We start from the raw sequence: 18,088 nt of genomic DNA on the forward strand, positions 1-18,088 counted from the left end.
TACATCAGGCCCATATACAGGTGCCAGGCATGCACCGGACTGTCATACATCAGGCCCGCTTCACTCTTTGAGGCACCCGCTCACTTCTGATCGTACCCGCACGGGAGCACAAGCACCAGCGTCCAGTCAGGACCGCGTCTCCTCACAAAACCTCCTGTGCACTTCCTGTCCACGGCTAATCTAACTATCTGGGTCACCACAGCACACGCTAGCTCCTCCCCCTAGCCTGCCTAACCACACAGAAACCTCTATGCATTGGTCTCCCAGCAACCAATCAGCAAATCTAAACGCAGTGCTGCCGGGCAGATTATATATTAAAGACATAGCGATGCTTTACATGAAGCACAGTCACAGCAACAGAATATAACATGGCTCATTGCCTGTGAACCCTGCAGGGCCACGCTCCGGGTCACTACATGGGCATAGAGGCGTACAGGTTCCTACGGCATATCACTCCATATTTGCTGCATCTGAGCCTCTAGATCGTGCAAACTCATAAGTTGCCGAAGTTGGCATCCCAGATGGTCCCATACATTTTCTGTTAGTGAAAAAAGTGTGGCAATGCTGTGGAGTTAATCCTGTGACATCCCTGCTGTGTGAGACTGGGCATTATCCTTCTGGGAAATGGCTCTTGGAAGCCCTGCCATGAGAGTCCACACATGTGGCTGTAGGATGTCCTGAATGTATCGCTGAGCTGTGATTGACCCTTCTACCACTACTAGGGGTGACCGGCTGTCATATGCAACGACCCCCCAGATCATCACACCAGCAGCGGGGGCAGTATGCTGCTAACAACAAAGGCAGGATTGAGGCGCTTACCCCCAGGTTTCCGGACAAGAACACTGCTGTTGTCAGTGGCCAAACTAAACCTTTCCTTTTTACTGAACACAATCCGGTTCCCCTGTATAGCAGTCCAGTTTTGTCATTCATGACACCACTGCAAATGAAAGGGATCGTGGCTGTCAAAGTCCACGCAATGAGCACCATGACACCAAATTTTCTTCATCCAAGCACCTGGAAATGGTCCTGACAGACACAGGGGCCTGTAACAGTGGTGCCATTTGTCTCTGGATGGTAGATAATGAAACAGTTGGAGGTTCTTGTTGGATGATGAGACGATCCTCTTTACCATTGAGGGCATCCTGAACCTGGTTGTCTTGTATGCATGCTCTCACATATACTCTGTTTCCAACACCACCTAACAGTCAGGTGAGAACGGCCCAAGTAATAGGCAATTCTCACATTACAAAAAAGCGCCCCTTTCAAACTCTATTATAATTAGGCAAAATCTCTTTAATTGTATCGTAGAGGCGTCTAGTGGTCAACAAGCACTACACAAGTGGAAAAAGAAATCCACTACACACAAGTAGACAGAGAGCCATTTATAGGTCCAGGATGCAGCCACTTTTAGGGTCTAAGGTGGCAAGACCATTTATCTAATCACTCCACAACTCTAAAGATTTCCATATTTGCCTGAGATGTAACCGCATGCCGGGTTTTGTAGCAAAACAACAATTCCTTCTAAGTGTAAGTATATTATGCAAAATTATTTTTGAATATAATAAAGGTGAACATCACTGCTGCTATACTTCATAATGCCTTCTTTCACATCGTAGAGTAAACCAAATAAAAGGGTGGTTAGCATTGGGCTAACATGTAACAATTTAAAGTGACCCTCTAGTGTAGGCATAAAATTTGGTTCTGGGATTGGAGGGCGAGTTACATTACCTGCTATTGGTCTTCTGTGCCACTGTCACCCCAAGCCATTGGCTCCAGGCCCTATTTTTAGTTGTCCAAGATGGCAACCTCAATTTTCTAACAACCTAATGTACACTGTGAACTACTCTCTGATTGGCCAGCACTGATTACATGAGCAGCTCTGGTCAATCAAAGAGCTTGTATAGTGCATCAGTGGTTTAACACTACCAATGCACTGTGTGTATTAGGTAGTCAGAAGATTGTGCCAGCCATCTTGAATGACCAAAAACAGGGCCCAGAACTGGCAGATTGAATAGACAATGGCACAGAAGGCCAATGACAGGTAATAATTCCCTCCCTGCAATCCCTGGTTAGAATGTTGTCCCAGAAAAAGCAAAACTTCGCTTTAAGACAAAAATGTCTACAATTAATATAGCCTCTTTCTAACACTTTTAAAATTCATCAGATTTATGAAGAGGAGCACACATCTTTATTAATTTGGCATATCCTTTAACTGTCTGTGTACCAGACAAACAAATATATGCAAGCTTGAGCCAGCCTAGATTTGTGTCACAATTAACACCATTTTCTGGTGTAAATTATAGCAAAAATTGTTGTACATTTCTGCACACATAGGTGGTGCACCTGAATCAAACTATTTTTTACACTAAAAAATGGTCCAAAGGGCTTAATAAATTCCTCTTTATGAGTAGGAGCTCCATCTGCATCATGTAAGCCAAGCTGCACGGATTTCTACTATGTGGACTTTAATTTTTCTGCTCTAAAGTATCAGATTTTTTGTGCAACCTCCTGGTCCTGGAATTCCTTTTCTACCATTTGTTTGTGTTGGGATCTCACTGCTGGACGAGTTCAAATGATATAGAGTGGAGATTATGTGTGGGGAGGTATCGAGAGATTAGGGTAGAGATGAATATAGTAGGCAGGTTGTGGACTGGAAATTACATTTGGGAAGTATCCGGATGTTAGGTCAAAGGAGACAGGTTGTGGACAGAGATGTATGGAGGGGAAAGGGTGTGGACTAGAGAGTGTGGGGAGGTGTTGGAATATTAACCTTTACCAATCCAATTTCCCTCCCACTTGCATCCTCCCCAGCTCTTATTTATTTTAGGTGGGAAACGCCTTGTGGATTTCTTGGAATTACTCAACAGAAGCACATAAAAATGAACTCGAGAGATGAGTTTATTAGCAATTTAAAAAAAAAAAATGAAAAGTAAGTCAATGAGGATCTTACACTGTATAGAGGTAGTATTCTCACCCGGTGCCTAAGAGGGCCCTATAGCTCTATCTGTATTATAAATGGCACATGGTACAAATTTTGCATAAGGGTCCAGAGTCCCCAAGTTACACCTCTGCCTTGCCACCTCCATATGGACAGCAATGTTATCCCCACCCCCATTTTAATTTGTATTGTACAGTATATATTCACATAACAGTAATAAGTATGTACAGTTTTGTCATATCTTTACACATTTACATTTTCTTGGATCCCTTTCTTAATTTAGCTCTCCTTTTATTGTGCGATCTACTCTGGGGTTTGATGCCCCCATTCTGCATTTTCTATTTACACTACTATATGTAGCAGCATTGTCCCATCATGCTCTAAGTATTTGCTGTACTTCACAGAAGTTGCATTTTTCATTTCCATGGTTCTGCTCACAAGTGTGACCTTACTGTAAAGTTCACACAGATCTGGTAAATGTTCCTGGGGAGGCGTTCACAAGTTAGCTGCAGGGTCCAGCACTTTCGATTTACAACCCTGTAACGTTGAATAAGACTGTTGGTAAGGCGGAGCATGTGCCTGATACATAAGAAATTACTCTCTGTACAATAGTGCCATCCGTAGTGGTGAAATAGTAAATGTGGATCTACTTGTAGACTTCATAGTGGGGATCAGAAGATTTTGATATTTGGCCATTTCATTTGACACAACTGAGGAAGAACTGCTTTCTCGAAAGTTTGTTTTCCTTTGAGTCCTTGACCAGTGATATGGAATGTAAAGCTGATTAAGGAATTGTACAGAGACTCATTAATCTTGACCAGTGCCATTAGTACTAATATAGATGACTAATGTACACTAGCCTTGAGCAGGGCAAATATAAGGAGAATCATGCACATATAAGAAGAAGGCCAAGGAGGAGGTGCAATAAGTGACTGTGGCTCTTATCACCATTATGGGGGCATTGGAACTTCTGAAAAAGGACATGCAAAAAAAATTTGCAGCATCTTCTGTCCATCCCTGGTAGATCATGTTACTCAATCTCCACAAAGGTGCATCCCATGGTAATAAAAGTTTTTCACTTCTGCCCTAAATGTACAGTTTGGGTAATTGTCAACACATTTACAATTATTTTGTCTGTCTGTCAGGAAGAAACTTTGACATTAGATTGATGAAAATCATTGTCTATCTGCGAGACACAGCACAGATTTCATAAGGCTCTGGGGCATTTGCAGACCCAAGGGTTGGCGTAAGATCCAGTTCAGCGCCAGGTGTTGGGTGAAATGTGAAGTTTTGTAATAGTGATGTAAAGAAGAGAAATAGCTCCATTTTTGCCAAGGTCTCACCGCCGCAGCTTCTTTTCCCTAGAAAGCGAAACAAATATAAACATGAATATATTCATACTGTATTCTTACTTTGGTCACTTAAAATAAACCCACCAGGTCCTATAAGACCTAAAAACTAAAGTTATGGGCTCATAGGAGAGGGGGAACTGAGCCCAAGGATGGCAGAAGCCGTCACGCAGTGGGAAAGAGTTATTAAGACCAGGTTTCCATACACCAATTATTTTTTATATGTTAGTCATTAAAGATGAGCGAGTATACTCGCTAAGGCGCTACTCGCTGGAGTAATGTGCCTTAGACAAGTATCTCCCTGCTCGTCCTTAAAGATTCGGGTGCCGCCGCGGGGCAGGGAGCTGCCGCCCGCTCTCCCCTGCTCCCCGCCGCGACTCACCTGTCAGTCGCGGCGGTCCCCGAATCTTTATGGACGAGCGGTGAGATACTCGTCTAAGGCACATTACTCGAGCGAGTAGTGCTTTAGCGAGTATACTCGCTCATCCTTATTAGTCATGTTACTCCTTCATATGTTAATCTCACTGAATGTTGCAACTTTTTTTTGCTAAAACAGGCTTTATAAATCTCCCCAATATCCTTTCATAGAGGGCTCATAGTGTTGGAATTAGGCTGCCTGTCCACGGCTGTGACGGAGTATCGCTAGCGATATTCCACCATGGGGGAGGAGGGGGGAGAACTGACAGGTCCCCGCGATGAGCCTATCTAATAGATAGACTCACTGTGGACAATCGCAGCAAATTACAGCATGCCACGATTTCAATCCCGGGGGTAGACGTTGGGCTGCGCTTTCCATAGTTAGCCTGTGGAAAGCTTTTCATAGCATGATCTACGGGCGATTTATTGCAAGCGGATGATCGCCCGTGGACAGGCAGCCTTTTGCACACGCTAAGTGCTGATTTCCTAGACAGTGAGGCAACAGTGCAAGGGGGCAGGTGAGTATGACAATCCTATTCTTGGACTGAATTACCTCTTTCCCTCACCTCTGAACATATAAATTTAGGTTATCGGGCTCTTAGGACCGGACATGTTCTATATAAAGGCTTTGATCTATTCAACATTTAAATCCACATTTTATCCCTTTTTTGTGTGTATTTGGGTTTTTATTAATTTTAGTTTTTTTTTTTAGTTTTAGTTCATCCATTCCACAAATTTGGTTCAAACTCTACACTAAATGAGATTTTTGGGACTGGGAGAGAGGAGGGGGTTTCTTATCTGTATAGGTGGATGTGCTTGATATTGCAGCTCAGTCCAATTTAACTAGGCCAGTATAGAGGTTTAGTGGTTAGTATTATTGCTTCATTGCACTGGGTTTAAATCTAGTGAAGTGCAACATTTGCATGAAGTTTGGATGTTCTCTCCATGTTTGTGTTAGTTTCCTCCATGTCCTGCACTTTTTCCCCATACTCCACAAGCAATGGAAATAAGAAATCTGGCCCATGTATGTTTGAAAAACAGAAAATAGATTGTTGGAGTGCCATGCCGGCGAACAAGGTGTACTTTGATTGATGAAAATATTAGTATATTACTTTGGAATATGTTGCTGCCACATAAGTAACAGTAAAAAAAGTGAAATCAATTAGGGCAACACCAATAACCACTTTTATACATATGGTTCAGAGCCAGTTTAGACAATGAAGGGGACATACAATTCACTCTTGCTAATCGAGGCTCCTCAGGGGTGGGGCCTCCTAAATCAAACATTGATATCCTAAGGATAAAACACCAATGTAAGAACCCTGGAAACCCCATTTAAAGCATTTTTTGGTCTTGACTGTTTGATACAGATGACTAAAAGAATGCACTCTCTTTAAAATCATGGAGAAAAGTGAAGTGTTTCGGTCATGTTCAGTAATTATTACTAATACAGCCATCATAACCACTATTTATTCATTGGATTCAAATTCATAATGTTGTAGTTTAAAGATAAGTCTAATGAAATGCAATAACTTCATCCTACCCAAGGAAAAGCCATTTATTATTAATGTTACCTATTGAGAATGGTACGAAAGCCTCGTTTTTCCTAAAATTTCCAGCAGAGTCAAGAAAATGTTCGGGATAAAATTCATATGGTTTCTCAAAGTAAGCCTCATCTCGAAGAGCCGAATGTAGTAGTGGGATCACAGTTGTACCCTGGAAGAAAAGAGTAGGTTATGTATAAAATATGTCAAATCAATGTAGATGCAGAAAAAATAACTGGCCACAAAAAGTTAATCAATTTCCTAAAGATCCAATAAAGCAAAAATTAAAAATAATTAAAATCATAACACAGCAAATACACAATAATAATAATAAATTCTGCAAGGGCTGGGATAAGCTATTCAGAGGAAGGTTGGCTCATCTGCTATACGCTGGGTGTGGTTATGCTGTCATATCCTTCCTAGTTGCAGAACTTTAAGTTCTATGGGCAGAGACTTTTTGGACAAAACCCTGATTGCTCTGTCTCAGCCCTCTTTTATTAAAATTGTTTCTACTTCTGCCATTATTAGAGTTGTGAATTATTTTTTCCCCTGACAACTACTTTAAAGGTTTTTTTTTTTTTTTTACTTCATCTGGATGAACACTATAGGATTATAGGTTGGACTTTACAGACATGGATCTTTCTTCAAGCTTAGCAAATACCTGCTAATTAAAGCTATGGCTGCCCTCTCTATTAAAGATATTTATTTAGTGTGTTTATTCAGTCCCAATGAAGGGAGTTTTGTAGATGGCTGGGTTTTAGCTCCCAGCAGTCCTATCTATGATAATATATAGTGCTATAAAGGTTTTAATATGTATATTGAAAAAAATAGTAATAGGAGGAGACTATGGGGTGATCTTGTCTGGGTCTATGGCCAGTGATATAATTTATTGTGATTTTTGAATGGCCCAACAGAAAAACAACAGGTGACAGAATACCTTTGGAATAAAGTAGCCTCTAAATGTGATATCTTGAGTTGGTGAATGTGGAACAGCAGCCGGTGCAATATCCCCAAACCTCATAATTTCATGAATCACAGCGTCAGTATAGGGCATTTGCTTCCTATGCTCCATTTGAGGATGGGTTGATCCAATCACTTGTTCAATTTCACTTTGAACTTTTTCTGTAGGGATAGAGGTATATAAATATGTTCACATTATAATCCATGTCAATATTTCTAAACAGGTTGTCTATTCTTTTAACATTTGGCTGCAACCAGCTACCTTTAAGGGCCTTGTACCTGGTGCAATAATTGAGCAAGAACATTCACCCGAATGTTCTTTTGTTTAAACATTAGACTGTGTAAAAGTGCAAATGATCAACCAACAAAGAAGCCGATGCTCGTTTGTCAACTGATCAGGTTGTTTATGGTAGCATAAAAATAACAGCTCTGTAGGGAAGAATGATTATATTAGTGATTGACTGTCCCATAACAGACTCTAACTTGATCTGTGAAAGGTCTGGTATACAAGTACCAATCAACAAGACCGAATAGGGGAGCAAACTGCTCTGCGTACAAATTATGGTTTCATGACTGTCTGGAACATCTCATTATCTGGTACTATCAGGTTCCCTTGATGTAGTTCCTTCAGAAATTTTCCTCCATCTTTCAAAGAGCTCTCAAGCACTTCCTAAGTCATCGTGACAGGTAAATCTTGAGGCTCCAAATCACTTGGCAATATGCAGGTGAAAATGAATAAGTTGAACACAGGCTCTGGTGTTTGAGAGGGTCAGTTACCCCTTCTAACACATAAGAAGACCCCAGTATTGTATTATAAGTGGCACATGGTAGGTGTAGGTCCTTAATAACTATGTCACACTGGGGCCTTGGAGCTTTAAGGTATTTGTCCATGTCCATTTTTATTTTCTGGACAACTTGGTCAAAAAGTACTGGTAGCCAAATTTTTTGACATAGAGATTGCAAAACCAATATGAATAAGAAATATAAAAGAGATTTATATTGTAAAGCTGTATAAATGTTTTAAATGATAGATCTTACGTTGGATTTCAGGATACTTCATCATGAGTAGAACAGCCCATCTCAATGTGGTTGATGTGGTCTCCATTCCAGCCGCAAACAAATCTACTACCAGAGAAATCAGATTTTCATTGTGGAAATAATTTGTGGATTCTGTCTTTCCCTGGGAAAATAAGAACAAAATTCTATGAAATATTGTCTTTATATCTAGAATTGTTACCTAGAGTTCATTTATATAATACATATTTACCCAATGTGCTATTACAGCTCTGAGCCTAAAAATAGGTCAATTTGGAGAGAAGGGCTAATTGTAAACCATTTAATCTGTCATTGTGACGTATCAACAGAATAGAAAAACAAGCCCCTATGTCATCCTTCAGATAATGCCTTAAGCTGACAGCACAGCTACCATTTGGCCTACACTTGACATAAAGTAGTGCTTCTCAAGCAAAGTACAACCTACTCCAGCAAATTATACTAAAGTATGTCAACGGCAATGATTATGCACTGAACCACGTATTGCAAGCACAACATGGAGCCCAATACGGTATCAAAGCCCGGGTCCATCGGACGATTCTATGGTTGGCCAGTCTCTATTTGTAAACTCAACTTATCTTCATTAAACATCTGTATTAATTGTAAAGTATTTAGCATATTCTAATTGCCTAGTGGTATTATTTGGATAATGAATTGAATATATTGTGTTGTGAGGTTTTTTGCCTTTTGCATGTTTAAATTTTTTTTCCCTCAATTTTCTTTTGATAACTACGTAAATTGTTCACCATACCTCTTGTTGCTTGGCTAGGAAGGCATCAATGAGGTTCCTCTGGTCATTTATGTCCAGCTCTTGCTTTTGCTTTGTGAATGTTGCTTTTATAAAGTCTTGCAACCCTTTAAAATTTTCTAAAATTTTTTCGTGAGCTCCAGGCAACCATTTTGTCAGAGATGGATAAGAATTGTAGAGCTATGGCAAACGGGGAATAATAAAAAAGCTAAGTTTTATAAATTAAATTTGAAGAAACAGAAAAAAAGTTGTGAGATGCTATTTAGTTTCTAGTGAATTTTATTTTTTTTTCCAGTTAAAATTATATGGAAATGAAACCTATAGATGTAATATAAAAATACAATATATGTAATAATCACTTACAACAACCGCAGGGCTGCTAAAAAGTTTGACATTTTGATTGACCAGACCCATCAGCCGCAGTATGGTTGGATCCTCAGAATCGAATCTTTTACTCAGCAGTATAGAAACAATTATATTAGTTACAGCAGCATTTATATTGGTGGCATTATCAAAGGGCTTTCCTGAAAAAAGAAACAAAAAACAAGGAAATATATAACTTTTAAATAGGTTTTTTTCAACTTTTATTGATATTTATTCAACACACGCTTTTGCTTCCTTTGTTACATATCTAGAATGTGCACCAGAGAGGCCATGTCAACCTACAAAAGTAACATGCACAGGATGTATCATAAATGTCTAATAGGTAGGGGTGTCTGATAAGTGACCCCATTTTGCAATATAAGGTGTTGGTCTGTAAATAGGAGAGGCCAAGGCGAACCACTCAACTGTTTCTGTAACTCTTAATGGAGTTGAGTGAGCTATGTTTATTCATGAAAAGGTCTTCATTAGAGATGAGCGAGCATACTCGTCCGAGCTTGATGTTCGTTCGAGTATTAGGGTGCTCGAGATGCTCGTTACTCGAGACGAGCACCACGCGGTACTCGTCTTGATTAAACGAGCACTGACCATTGAATTCAATGGAGCCGGCAATACAGCCGGCTCCATTGAAAGCAATGGGCTGGCGGCAATCTCAGGATGAATTTTCGAAAGGGCTTAAAAATATAAGCCCTTACCTGAAAATCATCCTAAAATGTGTAAAAAAAAAAATTGTCAGCATAAAGATCGTTCTCCTCTGCCACAGCTGTAACAGCTGTGGCAGAGAAGAACGATGTTAGCCCATTGAATTCAATAGAGCCGGCAATACAGCTGGCTCCATTGAAAGCAATGGGCTGCCGGCGAGCGCGGGATGAATTTTCGGGAATCGCTTAAAAATATAAGCCCTTACCTGAAAATCATCCTAAAATGTGTAAAAAAATTTTTAAAAAAAAGTATATCTCACTCACACCCATTCATGAATTCATGAATTGGTGAGTGCTTCCTCTGATTGGCTCAGCGCAGGGACCAATCAGGGGCAGCTCTCAGCTGTCAATCAGAGGCAGCACTCACTCACCCATTCATGAATTCATGAATGGGTGTGAGTGAGAGCTGCCTCTGATTGGTGAGGCTGTGACTAATCAGAGGCAGCTCATTCAGCAGGCGGGGATTTTAAATCCCCGGCTGCTGAATACTACAGAAAGCAGTTCAGGAGAACTGCCGGCCAGATGCGGCTGAACTCTGGCTTCAGCGGAAAGGTGAGTATACATTTTTTTTTTTTTTTTTTACACATTTTAGGATGATTTTCAGGTAAGGGCTTATATTTTTAAGCCCTTCCCGAAAATTCATCCCGCGCTCGCCGGCAGCCCATTGCTTTCAATGGAGCCAGCTGTATTGCCGGCTCCATTGAATTCTTCTCTGCCACAGCTGTTTCTGTGTCGTTCCCATCATTTTCGTGAATTTCCTAGATTTTCACAAATGAAAACCTTAGCGAGCATCGGCGATATACAAAAATGCTCGAGTCGCCCATTGACTTTAATGGGGTTCGTTACTCGAAACGAACCCTCAAGCATCGCGGGAAGCTCGACTCGAGTAACAAGCACTCGAGCATTTTGGTGCTCACTCATCTCTAGTCTTCATGACAGAAGAACGTAATATGTCTTTAAGTAGAAGGTCCCTTTGCAACTAACTATTTTAAATAGTGATGCACTAAAGTGGAAAGTATAAAATAACCACTCACCTTCATGTGATTTTATTTTCTGGATTAAGTTTTCAGATTCCTCAATAATCTTGTCTTCTATGGTTCTCTTCCCCATTCCATAATCTCGTAAGGTTGAGAGTGTAAATCTCCTCATCACTTTCCAGTTCTCCCCATTGGAAAATACAATACCTGAATAAAATGAATATGCAGTATATGATGCACGGTGTCTACAAGAATGATGTAGCAGATAGATAATACACGAAGCACCATTATTATGGCCCATGGTAAGTGGGAGGCTGCTGCAAATTTTGCACTAGGACTTGGGAACTTTAGGTTGCATCTCTGCAAGGTCAAAGTCAAAGATCACTTTTCAATGGTCCAGGTAATTCATGCAGCTTCTCGCATTCCAATAATGCCCGCCTTCTCAAACTCTGTTAACTGAGCAAAATCTTTGATTGCATCATAGAGGCATCTCTAGTGGTCAACAAGGACTATACAACTGGAAAAAAGAGGTCCACTACAAACAAGCAGCCTTGGAAAACCTTTTTTAGGCCAAGGTTGGACCCCCTTTTAGGGTCTCAGGTGTCAAGACCGTTCATCTAATCATGCCACAACTCTAATCTCTGACTGATATGTAACCACATGCTGAGATTTGCAGGAAAACGACAACTTCTTCAAGTGCCTGGATTTTATTTTTTGAAGAAGAGTGAGCTTTGATTTGAAAAAAAAAAGTATAAGGTATTAATTAGCACAAAGACTTACCATGGCCTTTCATTGCTGCTGTAAACATAGGTGTATCTGGTCTTTCCGAAAATATTTCAGCATGGTTGAGTAGAGCATCTTTAATGGTCTCGTAACCACATAGGACAATTGTTTTAGACATTCCTAAGTGGAAACTGAAGACTGTGCCGTATTCTTTAGCCAACTGTGAATACAAGAAATGATCATATACGTTACTTACCAAGTGTCAAGAAATGTATTTACCCTGTCCATGTATGCCTATAACAAGTAACCCATAACTACTGTACAACAAAGTGCCTTTCAAAGTTCCATCAAGCTCGATCTTCAATATTTTGCAAATACCATGGACATTATATACAAGCAGCGGTGGGCTATTGACCTTTTGGAAACCGTATTAATGGCTAGGAACCTCAATCATAGAAATATAGACGAGTTTGCTGATGCAATTTTTTTCAATGTAAAGGTTTACTTGACCATACCCATTAGACTATGTTCACCTCAACATTGCAATTTCCATTTATGAAGGAAAACCACAATGCAGTGCCAAATTAGTTATAAGATGGGTACTACTGGTGCCCAATGGATCCCACTGACTTATAATGATATGTTTCTAATTCCACCCTGGTATCCATCATTTTGACAGAAAACAGTGATGCATGTAGTGCTATTCTTCACATTAAATCTTACAGCAACTGTAAAGACGGTTCCAGCGGGAGCCGCCAATGCAAATGGTCTTACACTGCTGTCTACTCCACGAATGGGAGCCTACAATTAAGCAGCCAATAATCAATCAATAATCTATTGGTATTACTTTACTTTCTGCACCAATCTCTACAGAGTAAGATCAGTACTAGAGAAGTTCGTTGGGCAGAATTCATCTATGATTGGTAGTTACTACAATATATAAGTGGAGGACTCATGAAAGCTGGTGAAAATATGGAACTGTATCACATGTTTGAGTACTTGTTTACCATATTGTCAGGAAGGTGGATGTGGACCCACCTTGCCGCACACCAGCTTGGCTTTGGGCTGTCTGAGGAGAGAGCATCTAGGTGAACCATAGTTTTCACAAATGAACTCTGCAAGTGGAATACCATTTTTTGCTGCGAGGTCCTTAAGCTGTTACACATGCAGATAGTCCCAGTAATGTGACTGCTGAAAATCTAAACAGGAGTGTATTGGAGAAACAGGCTATAGTTAGGACTGGCAACAGAGGTGCATTAACGAGGTCCAGGCGGAAAGTCAGGGCAGACAGCAAACAATAACAGAGTCCAGAATACAGAACTGAAGTCAAGGAGCACAAAAGTCAAAATAGTCAGTAGTGGTTAATAGTCAGAATCAGAATATGCACAAACAAGGCATATCCCACAAATGGCTAATGTGACCCAATTGCTTAGGCATCCACCCTAGGGGATGGATGCCTAATATAGCAGGTGCAGGAATGGGATTGGAGGTGGACAGGTTTAGGTTTTAATAAGGGGGGCAAGAATGCGCGTGAGCCCTACAGGTAGACACCCGAGATGCAGAGGAGGACAGAACGTGGCGTGCAGGGTGCCAGTGTGCAGAGACAGCTGAGGCATGGGAGTGGCGGTGACGTGCCAGGACACATATGGCCTTAGTATCAAACGATACATGAAATAGCTTGAGAACCACACCGTGACCACTGTGGGTATGACTTCTATTAAGGCTGTCTTCTCACAGCATGTTCTATTCTTCCACAGTCTGCAGAAATCCCACAGATTCTTTCAAATGGGTGAAAATGATAAAAAAAACGAGCATGAAAATCGCATGCTTAGCAATGCGATGCAATTTTCTTTTGCGATAAGGGTTGGAGTTTCTTAGACCAATATTGCTCAACCCGTGTGACTGCGCCCTAACTGGCTACCCCAGTTCCTTACTATATAATACTCTGTAAACAATGTGGTCACTCAGTCTTACCTCCATGAATGTTCTATAGGGTTTATCTATGTCCATCTGGTGAACATTCCCAATGATCGGTAAAGGTCTCGGTCCAGGGGGAAAGTTTTTGTAATTTCCTCGCTTCTGGTTCTTGAAAGCATTGACCAAAAATAAGATGACGACCACGGAGACGAGAAGTGCGATCAGGTCCATGGTGAGTGCGGGGTCGGTGAAATCTAGAAATAAGAGGCAAAGAGTAGTTTAGGTTTGAAAATTGTGGGGACATAACGATTGTCTGCAATGGCATATAAAGGAAAAGTAAACCTAGAAATCAGTGATGCAACCAGGCAGGGGGCATTTGTTCCTCCACATGAGCGTATGCCTATTTGCAGAACGGACATAGGTTTTTTGCACATGCTTAGGCATTCTTCACTGTAGTTCTTGCGCAAGCTCAGAAGCTCGCAGCCATTGAAATAGCTAATAAGTTAAATGAGTTCAAGATATGTTGTTTTTCCTGCACAATAATACATCTCCTAGAATATTTGCGAATCCCCATTGACTTCTATCGCAATTTTTAGGGGTTTTGCAAGCAGCATCCATTGTCAGTGCCGGCAGCCGAACCTTTTCTTCCGAGCGGGCAGGTACTCGCTAAGGACAATGCTCGATCGAGTAATTGCCCTTAACGAGTATGCTCGCTCATCTCTGCTAATAATGTCATTTATTTATTACAACACAACTGTATTGAGCTCTATCATGTATGATGATACACTTGGTAATTGTTGTACAACTACTTCTGAAACAAAAAGTGTAGTATTGCTACTTTCTTTCAAATACAGCGCCCCCCTTGCCCATAGGTTGTGCCTGGTGTTGCAGCTCAGCTCCAATTCACTTCAATGGAGCTGAGTTGCAATACCAAACAGAATCCTATAGACAAAGGTAGCGCTGTGTTAGGAAAAAAGCAACCATATTTTTCTAAAGCCAGCTTTACCCGAGTATAAGCATATTTGCGCGTGCTTGTGCACTGCATTATGCTTTTTTGAACACGCATTGCCATATTTTACTGGGCTTTTTGTGCCCACAAGGCATGTTGTGTTCATAATTACGCAATGTTTCATGCATCTCCTTGCATATTGCACACACATTTGCACACCTTCCTCTCAATGACTTCTGTAAGGACCCTTAGTGCTCAAATACGCAGAAAAATAGAGCATATTCTATGTCTTTTTGTGCGTGAATGAAATGCGCGCAAAGTATGGAAATATGAATTTACCTATTGAAATCAACTGGTTTCATTCTATGCATATTGCATGCAGAAATACGCCGGCCTAGCACTGGCCAAACCCTTCAATGTAGAAGAAAAAGTTCTTATTCACTGACAGCAAGCTGATATTGTGAAAATGGGTTGCTCTTTCTTCTGAAGGAATCTTTGGTTTGAATGATATAAGCTGATTTGCATACTTTTTCCCATGGATCATTGCCTGAAATAAGTCTTAATACACTCATTGGTCTCTTCAATGAGAACCAGTAACGCCCCCTCCGACTGAGTTGAAATGGTAAAGAATTTATACACAAGATATATGAGAAAGTTACAGAACTTTTCATTTATATACTGGTTAAGATATAAGAGGCTACATGAACAGATAAGATAAGGATAACATTGTATTACCCAGAAGATATCCTGGAGTAAAGGAAAGGGTTAATGAAAAGATTAAGAATCTGTAGTCTTACTTGGAGTCCTGCAGTAAGAAATAATCAGGGGCCACAACACCCTGATCCCGTCTTCTCTCTTCAGTCCTCTGAATGTCGAGGACCTTTATACTAGTGTACAGAATAGTTCCGCCCAATAATTAACCCCTAAGTAGCCATGAATATATGAGTCATCACATCTCAATGACCCAACATGTCAAACACCTACATAATACAGTATATTAATGAGGAACTCATTTGCTCCCTTGCTTTCCAGGATGTGAGTGACAGGACTGTTCTGTCTTCAGATATCCCCATTTAGTTTTGCCCATCGGCCATCCAATTTATTTATTTTGAATCTTTGTGACTCCAATGCATCGAAAATGGAAAATAAAGCAACTTTTTAATTAGTCGTGAACAAATCTTATAGAACCCAAGATGAGAACAAAACAAGCAGCGTAAATATCTGCAGACTCTGATAATGAAATGTTGTAAATAATCCTAAAGATTAGAATTTTTCCTTAACTCCTTCATGCCAGAGGGCGTCCGTTCACATCATGGGTGTGCAGAGTATGTAAGGAGCGCCATCATAGGCAAAATAAAAACGTTGTGGCCGCAGAAAATGATTTTTTCTTTTCCAAATATTTGATTTTTTTTAAAGCAATACAGCAAAAAAACTATATAAACTTGATATCACTGTAGCCCTAGTGACCCATAGAATAAAGTTATCATGTCATTTTTGCTTCAGATTATATACTGCTTGAGGGCTCTTTCACACAAGCGTAGCGATTTTCGGTCGGCCGTGCCACGGTCACAGCGTGACCGGACACCGCACGACATCTGCCGTTTGTGCGCCCCTTCAGATGGCCCAGGTCCGCCAGCCACTTGGCTGTCAACGATCGAGGTGGCAGGACCTTAGCAACTAGCTCCCGACCCACCCACCCCTATTGCAAACTGCTGGCAAGGGCAGAGAGGAGGAGGGAAGGGGGTGGGAGTTCAGCAGCCACGCTGCTAAATCCCTCCCGCCTCCCTTCTCAGCAGCTACCATAGGCTCCCAGAATACGGCAGCGGCTGAACTCTCATTCCTGGCCAGTGTACTTTCATTCCTTGCCGGCGTAAAGGCACCCGGCCGAAATGCACCCTGTATGCGCTATCTTGGTTGTCCGGGTGCTTTTATGCCCCGGGAATACGCCCCTCTGAACTGATGCATTGTAAACCAATGCATCAGATGGGCAGCATATACCGGCCGGCTATGAAAGTGCGGCCAATATATTCTTGTGTGAATGAAGTCTAAAAACAAGACCACTCCTCCCAAAGATGGCAGAATTGCATTTTGTTCCATTTCACTCAACTTAGAATTTTTTAAAAAGCTTTTCAGTATGTTATATAATACATTAAATAACACTATTGCAGAAAAGGACTGATCCTGCAAAAAAATAGTCTTCAGACGGCCACGTAGATGGAAAAATAACAGGTATTTTTGGAAAGCGAGGAAGAAAAACTAAAAATTAAAAGAAAGGCCTCATCTTTAAGGAGTTCTGAGTATCTTGATTTTTGTTATTTATATAAGATGAGAAAACAGAATTTTTCTGACAGATAGATACATTTTGTATGTTTCCCTGCAATTCATGAAGTTATTGACTCTGATATTCCTGTTCCCTCACTTAGAAGAACTCACTTCACCTCTTGCTTGGAAACTCGTGTAACTCTCTCCGCCCTTCTCTCACTTTGGCAGCCAGTCTAGGATTCTCTATCACCCCAGATAGAGAAGAGGTGAATTCATTACAACAGCACTGAGTGCTTGAATAAAAGTCAGACATTCCGTACCCATGGAATACGTGAACTTACCCTTCTTCACTGACATTACAAACCACCCATTTGAAAAACTCGTCTCCTCTTTAGTTTAGTTTCCCAAGAAAACTGCACCAAAATCGCATCTTTGTCCCTGTGTTTTTTGAGCGTCAGCACTGCTTTTTTTTGAAGAATAATCTTGCATTGCTGCCGCCCGCCTTAAAATCGCGTTTGTTGCGTTTCAATGCAATAAAAAGCAGGCTCAATAGGGATACATGGGAGATAAAAGAAAATGCACATCGCAGAAAGATAGAGCATGCTGCAATTCTTTTTATCTCTCAACATCTTATCAATGAAAACATTGCTGATGGGAAGGAAACCATTGTAAATTCTTGGTTTCCTAAACTGTTTTACTGACTAACACATCAGGTGAAAATCGCGCGATTTTCTCGCCCGTGTGAAACCACCCTTAGGCCTCATGTCCACGGGGAAAATCAGGCCCGCTACGGATTCTCCATGGAGAATCCGTAGCAGGTCCCTCCTGCCCCGCGGACATGAGGCATAAAAATAAGAATTAACTCACCTCTCGCCCGCTCTGGTTCTTCCCTTCGCCGCGGCGTCATCTTCTCTGCGTGGCGGCCGGATCTTCTTTCTTCGGCCCGGCGGATGCGCAGGGCACGCCGGTGACGTGCCCCGCGCATGCGCCGGCCCGAAGAAAAAAGATCCGGCCGCGACGGAGAGAAAATGGAGCAGCGGCGAAGGGAAGAACCGGAGCGGGTGAGTAAATTCCGATTTTTGATTTTTTCATGCTCCATTTTTTTTAAAATCACTTTTATTGACTATCCGCGGGTATTTATCTACCCGCGGGTGGTCAATGCATCCCTA

At 41.2% G+C, this 18,088-nt stretch overlaps 1 protein-coding gene across 1 annotated transcript; it reads right to left on the minus strand.

The window, feature by feature from the left end:
- Positions 1-2,880: 2,880 nt before the first annotated feature.
- On the minus strand, positions 2,881-15,511 carry LOC136620808 (cytochrome P450 2K4-like). The gene is made up of 10 exons (XM_066595805.1): positions 15,455-15,511; positions 13,766-13,962; positions 11,849-12,011; positions 11,126-11,275; positions 9,373-9,533; positions 9,013-9,189; positions 8,247-8,388; positions 7,186-7,370; positions 6,279-6,420; positions 2,881-4,299 (listed from the first exon to the last, which is right to left on the minus strand). The coding sequence occupies exons 2-10, from the start codon at positions 13,937-13,939 to the stop codon at positions 4,121-4,123; spliced, it is 1,473 nt and encodes a 490-aa protein (XP_066451902.1). The 5' UTR covers positions 13,940-13,962; positions 15,455-15,511; the 3' UTR covers positions 2,881-4,120.
- Between the last annotated feature and the right edge of the window lie 2,577 nt (positions 15,512-18,088).

This window comes from Eleutherodactylus coqui, chromosome 1, assembly GCF_035609145.1.
Source record: "Eleutherodactylus coqui strain aEleCoq1 chromosome 1, aEleCoq1.hap1, whole genome shotgun sequence".
NCBI classification, from domain to species: Eukaryota; Metazoa; Chordata; class Amphibia; order Anura; family Eleutherodactylidae; genus Eleutherodactylus; species Eleutherodactylus coqui.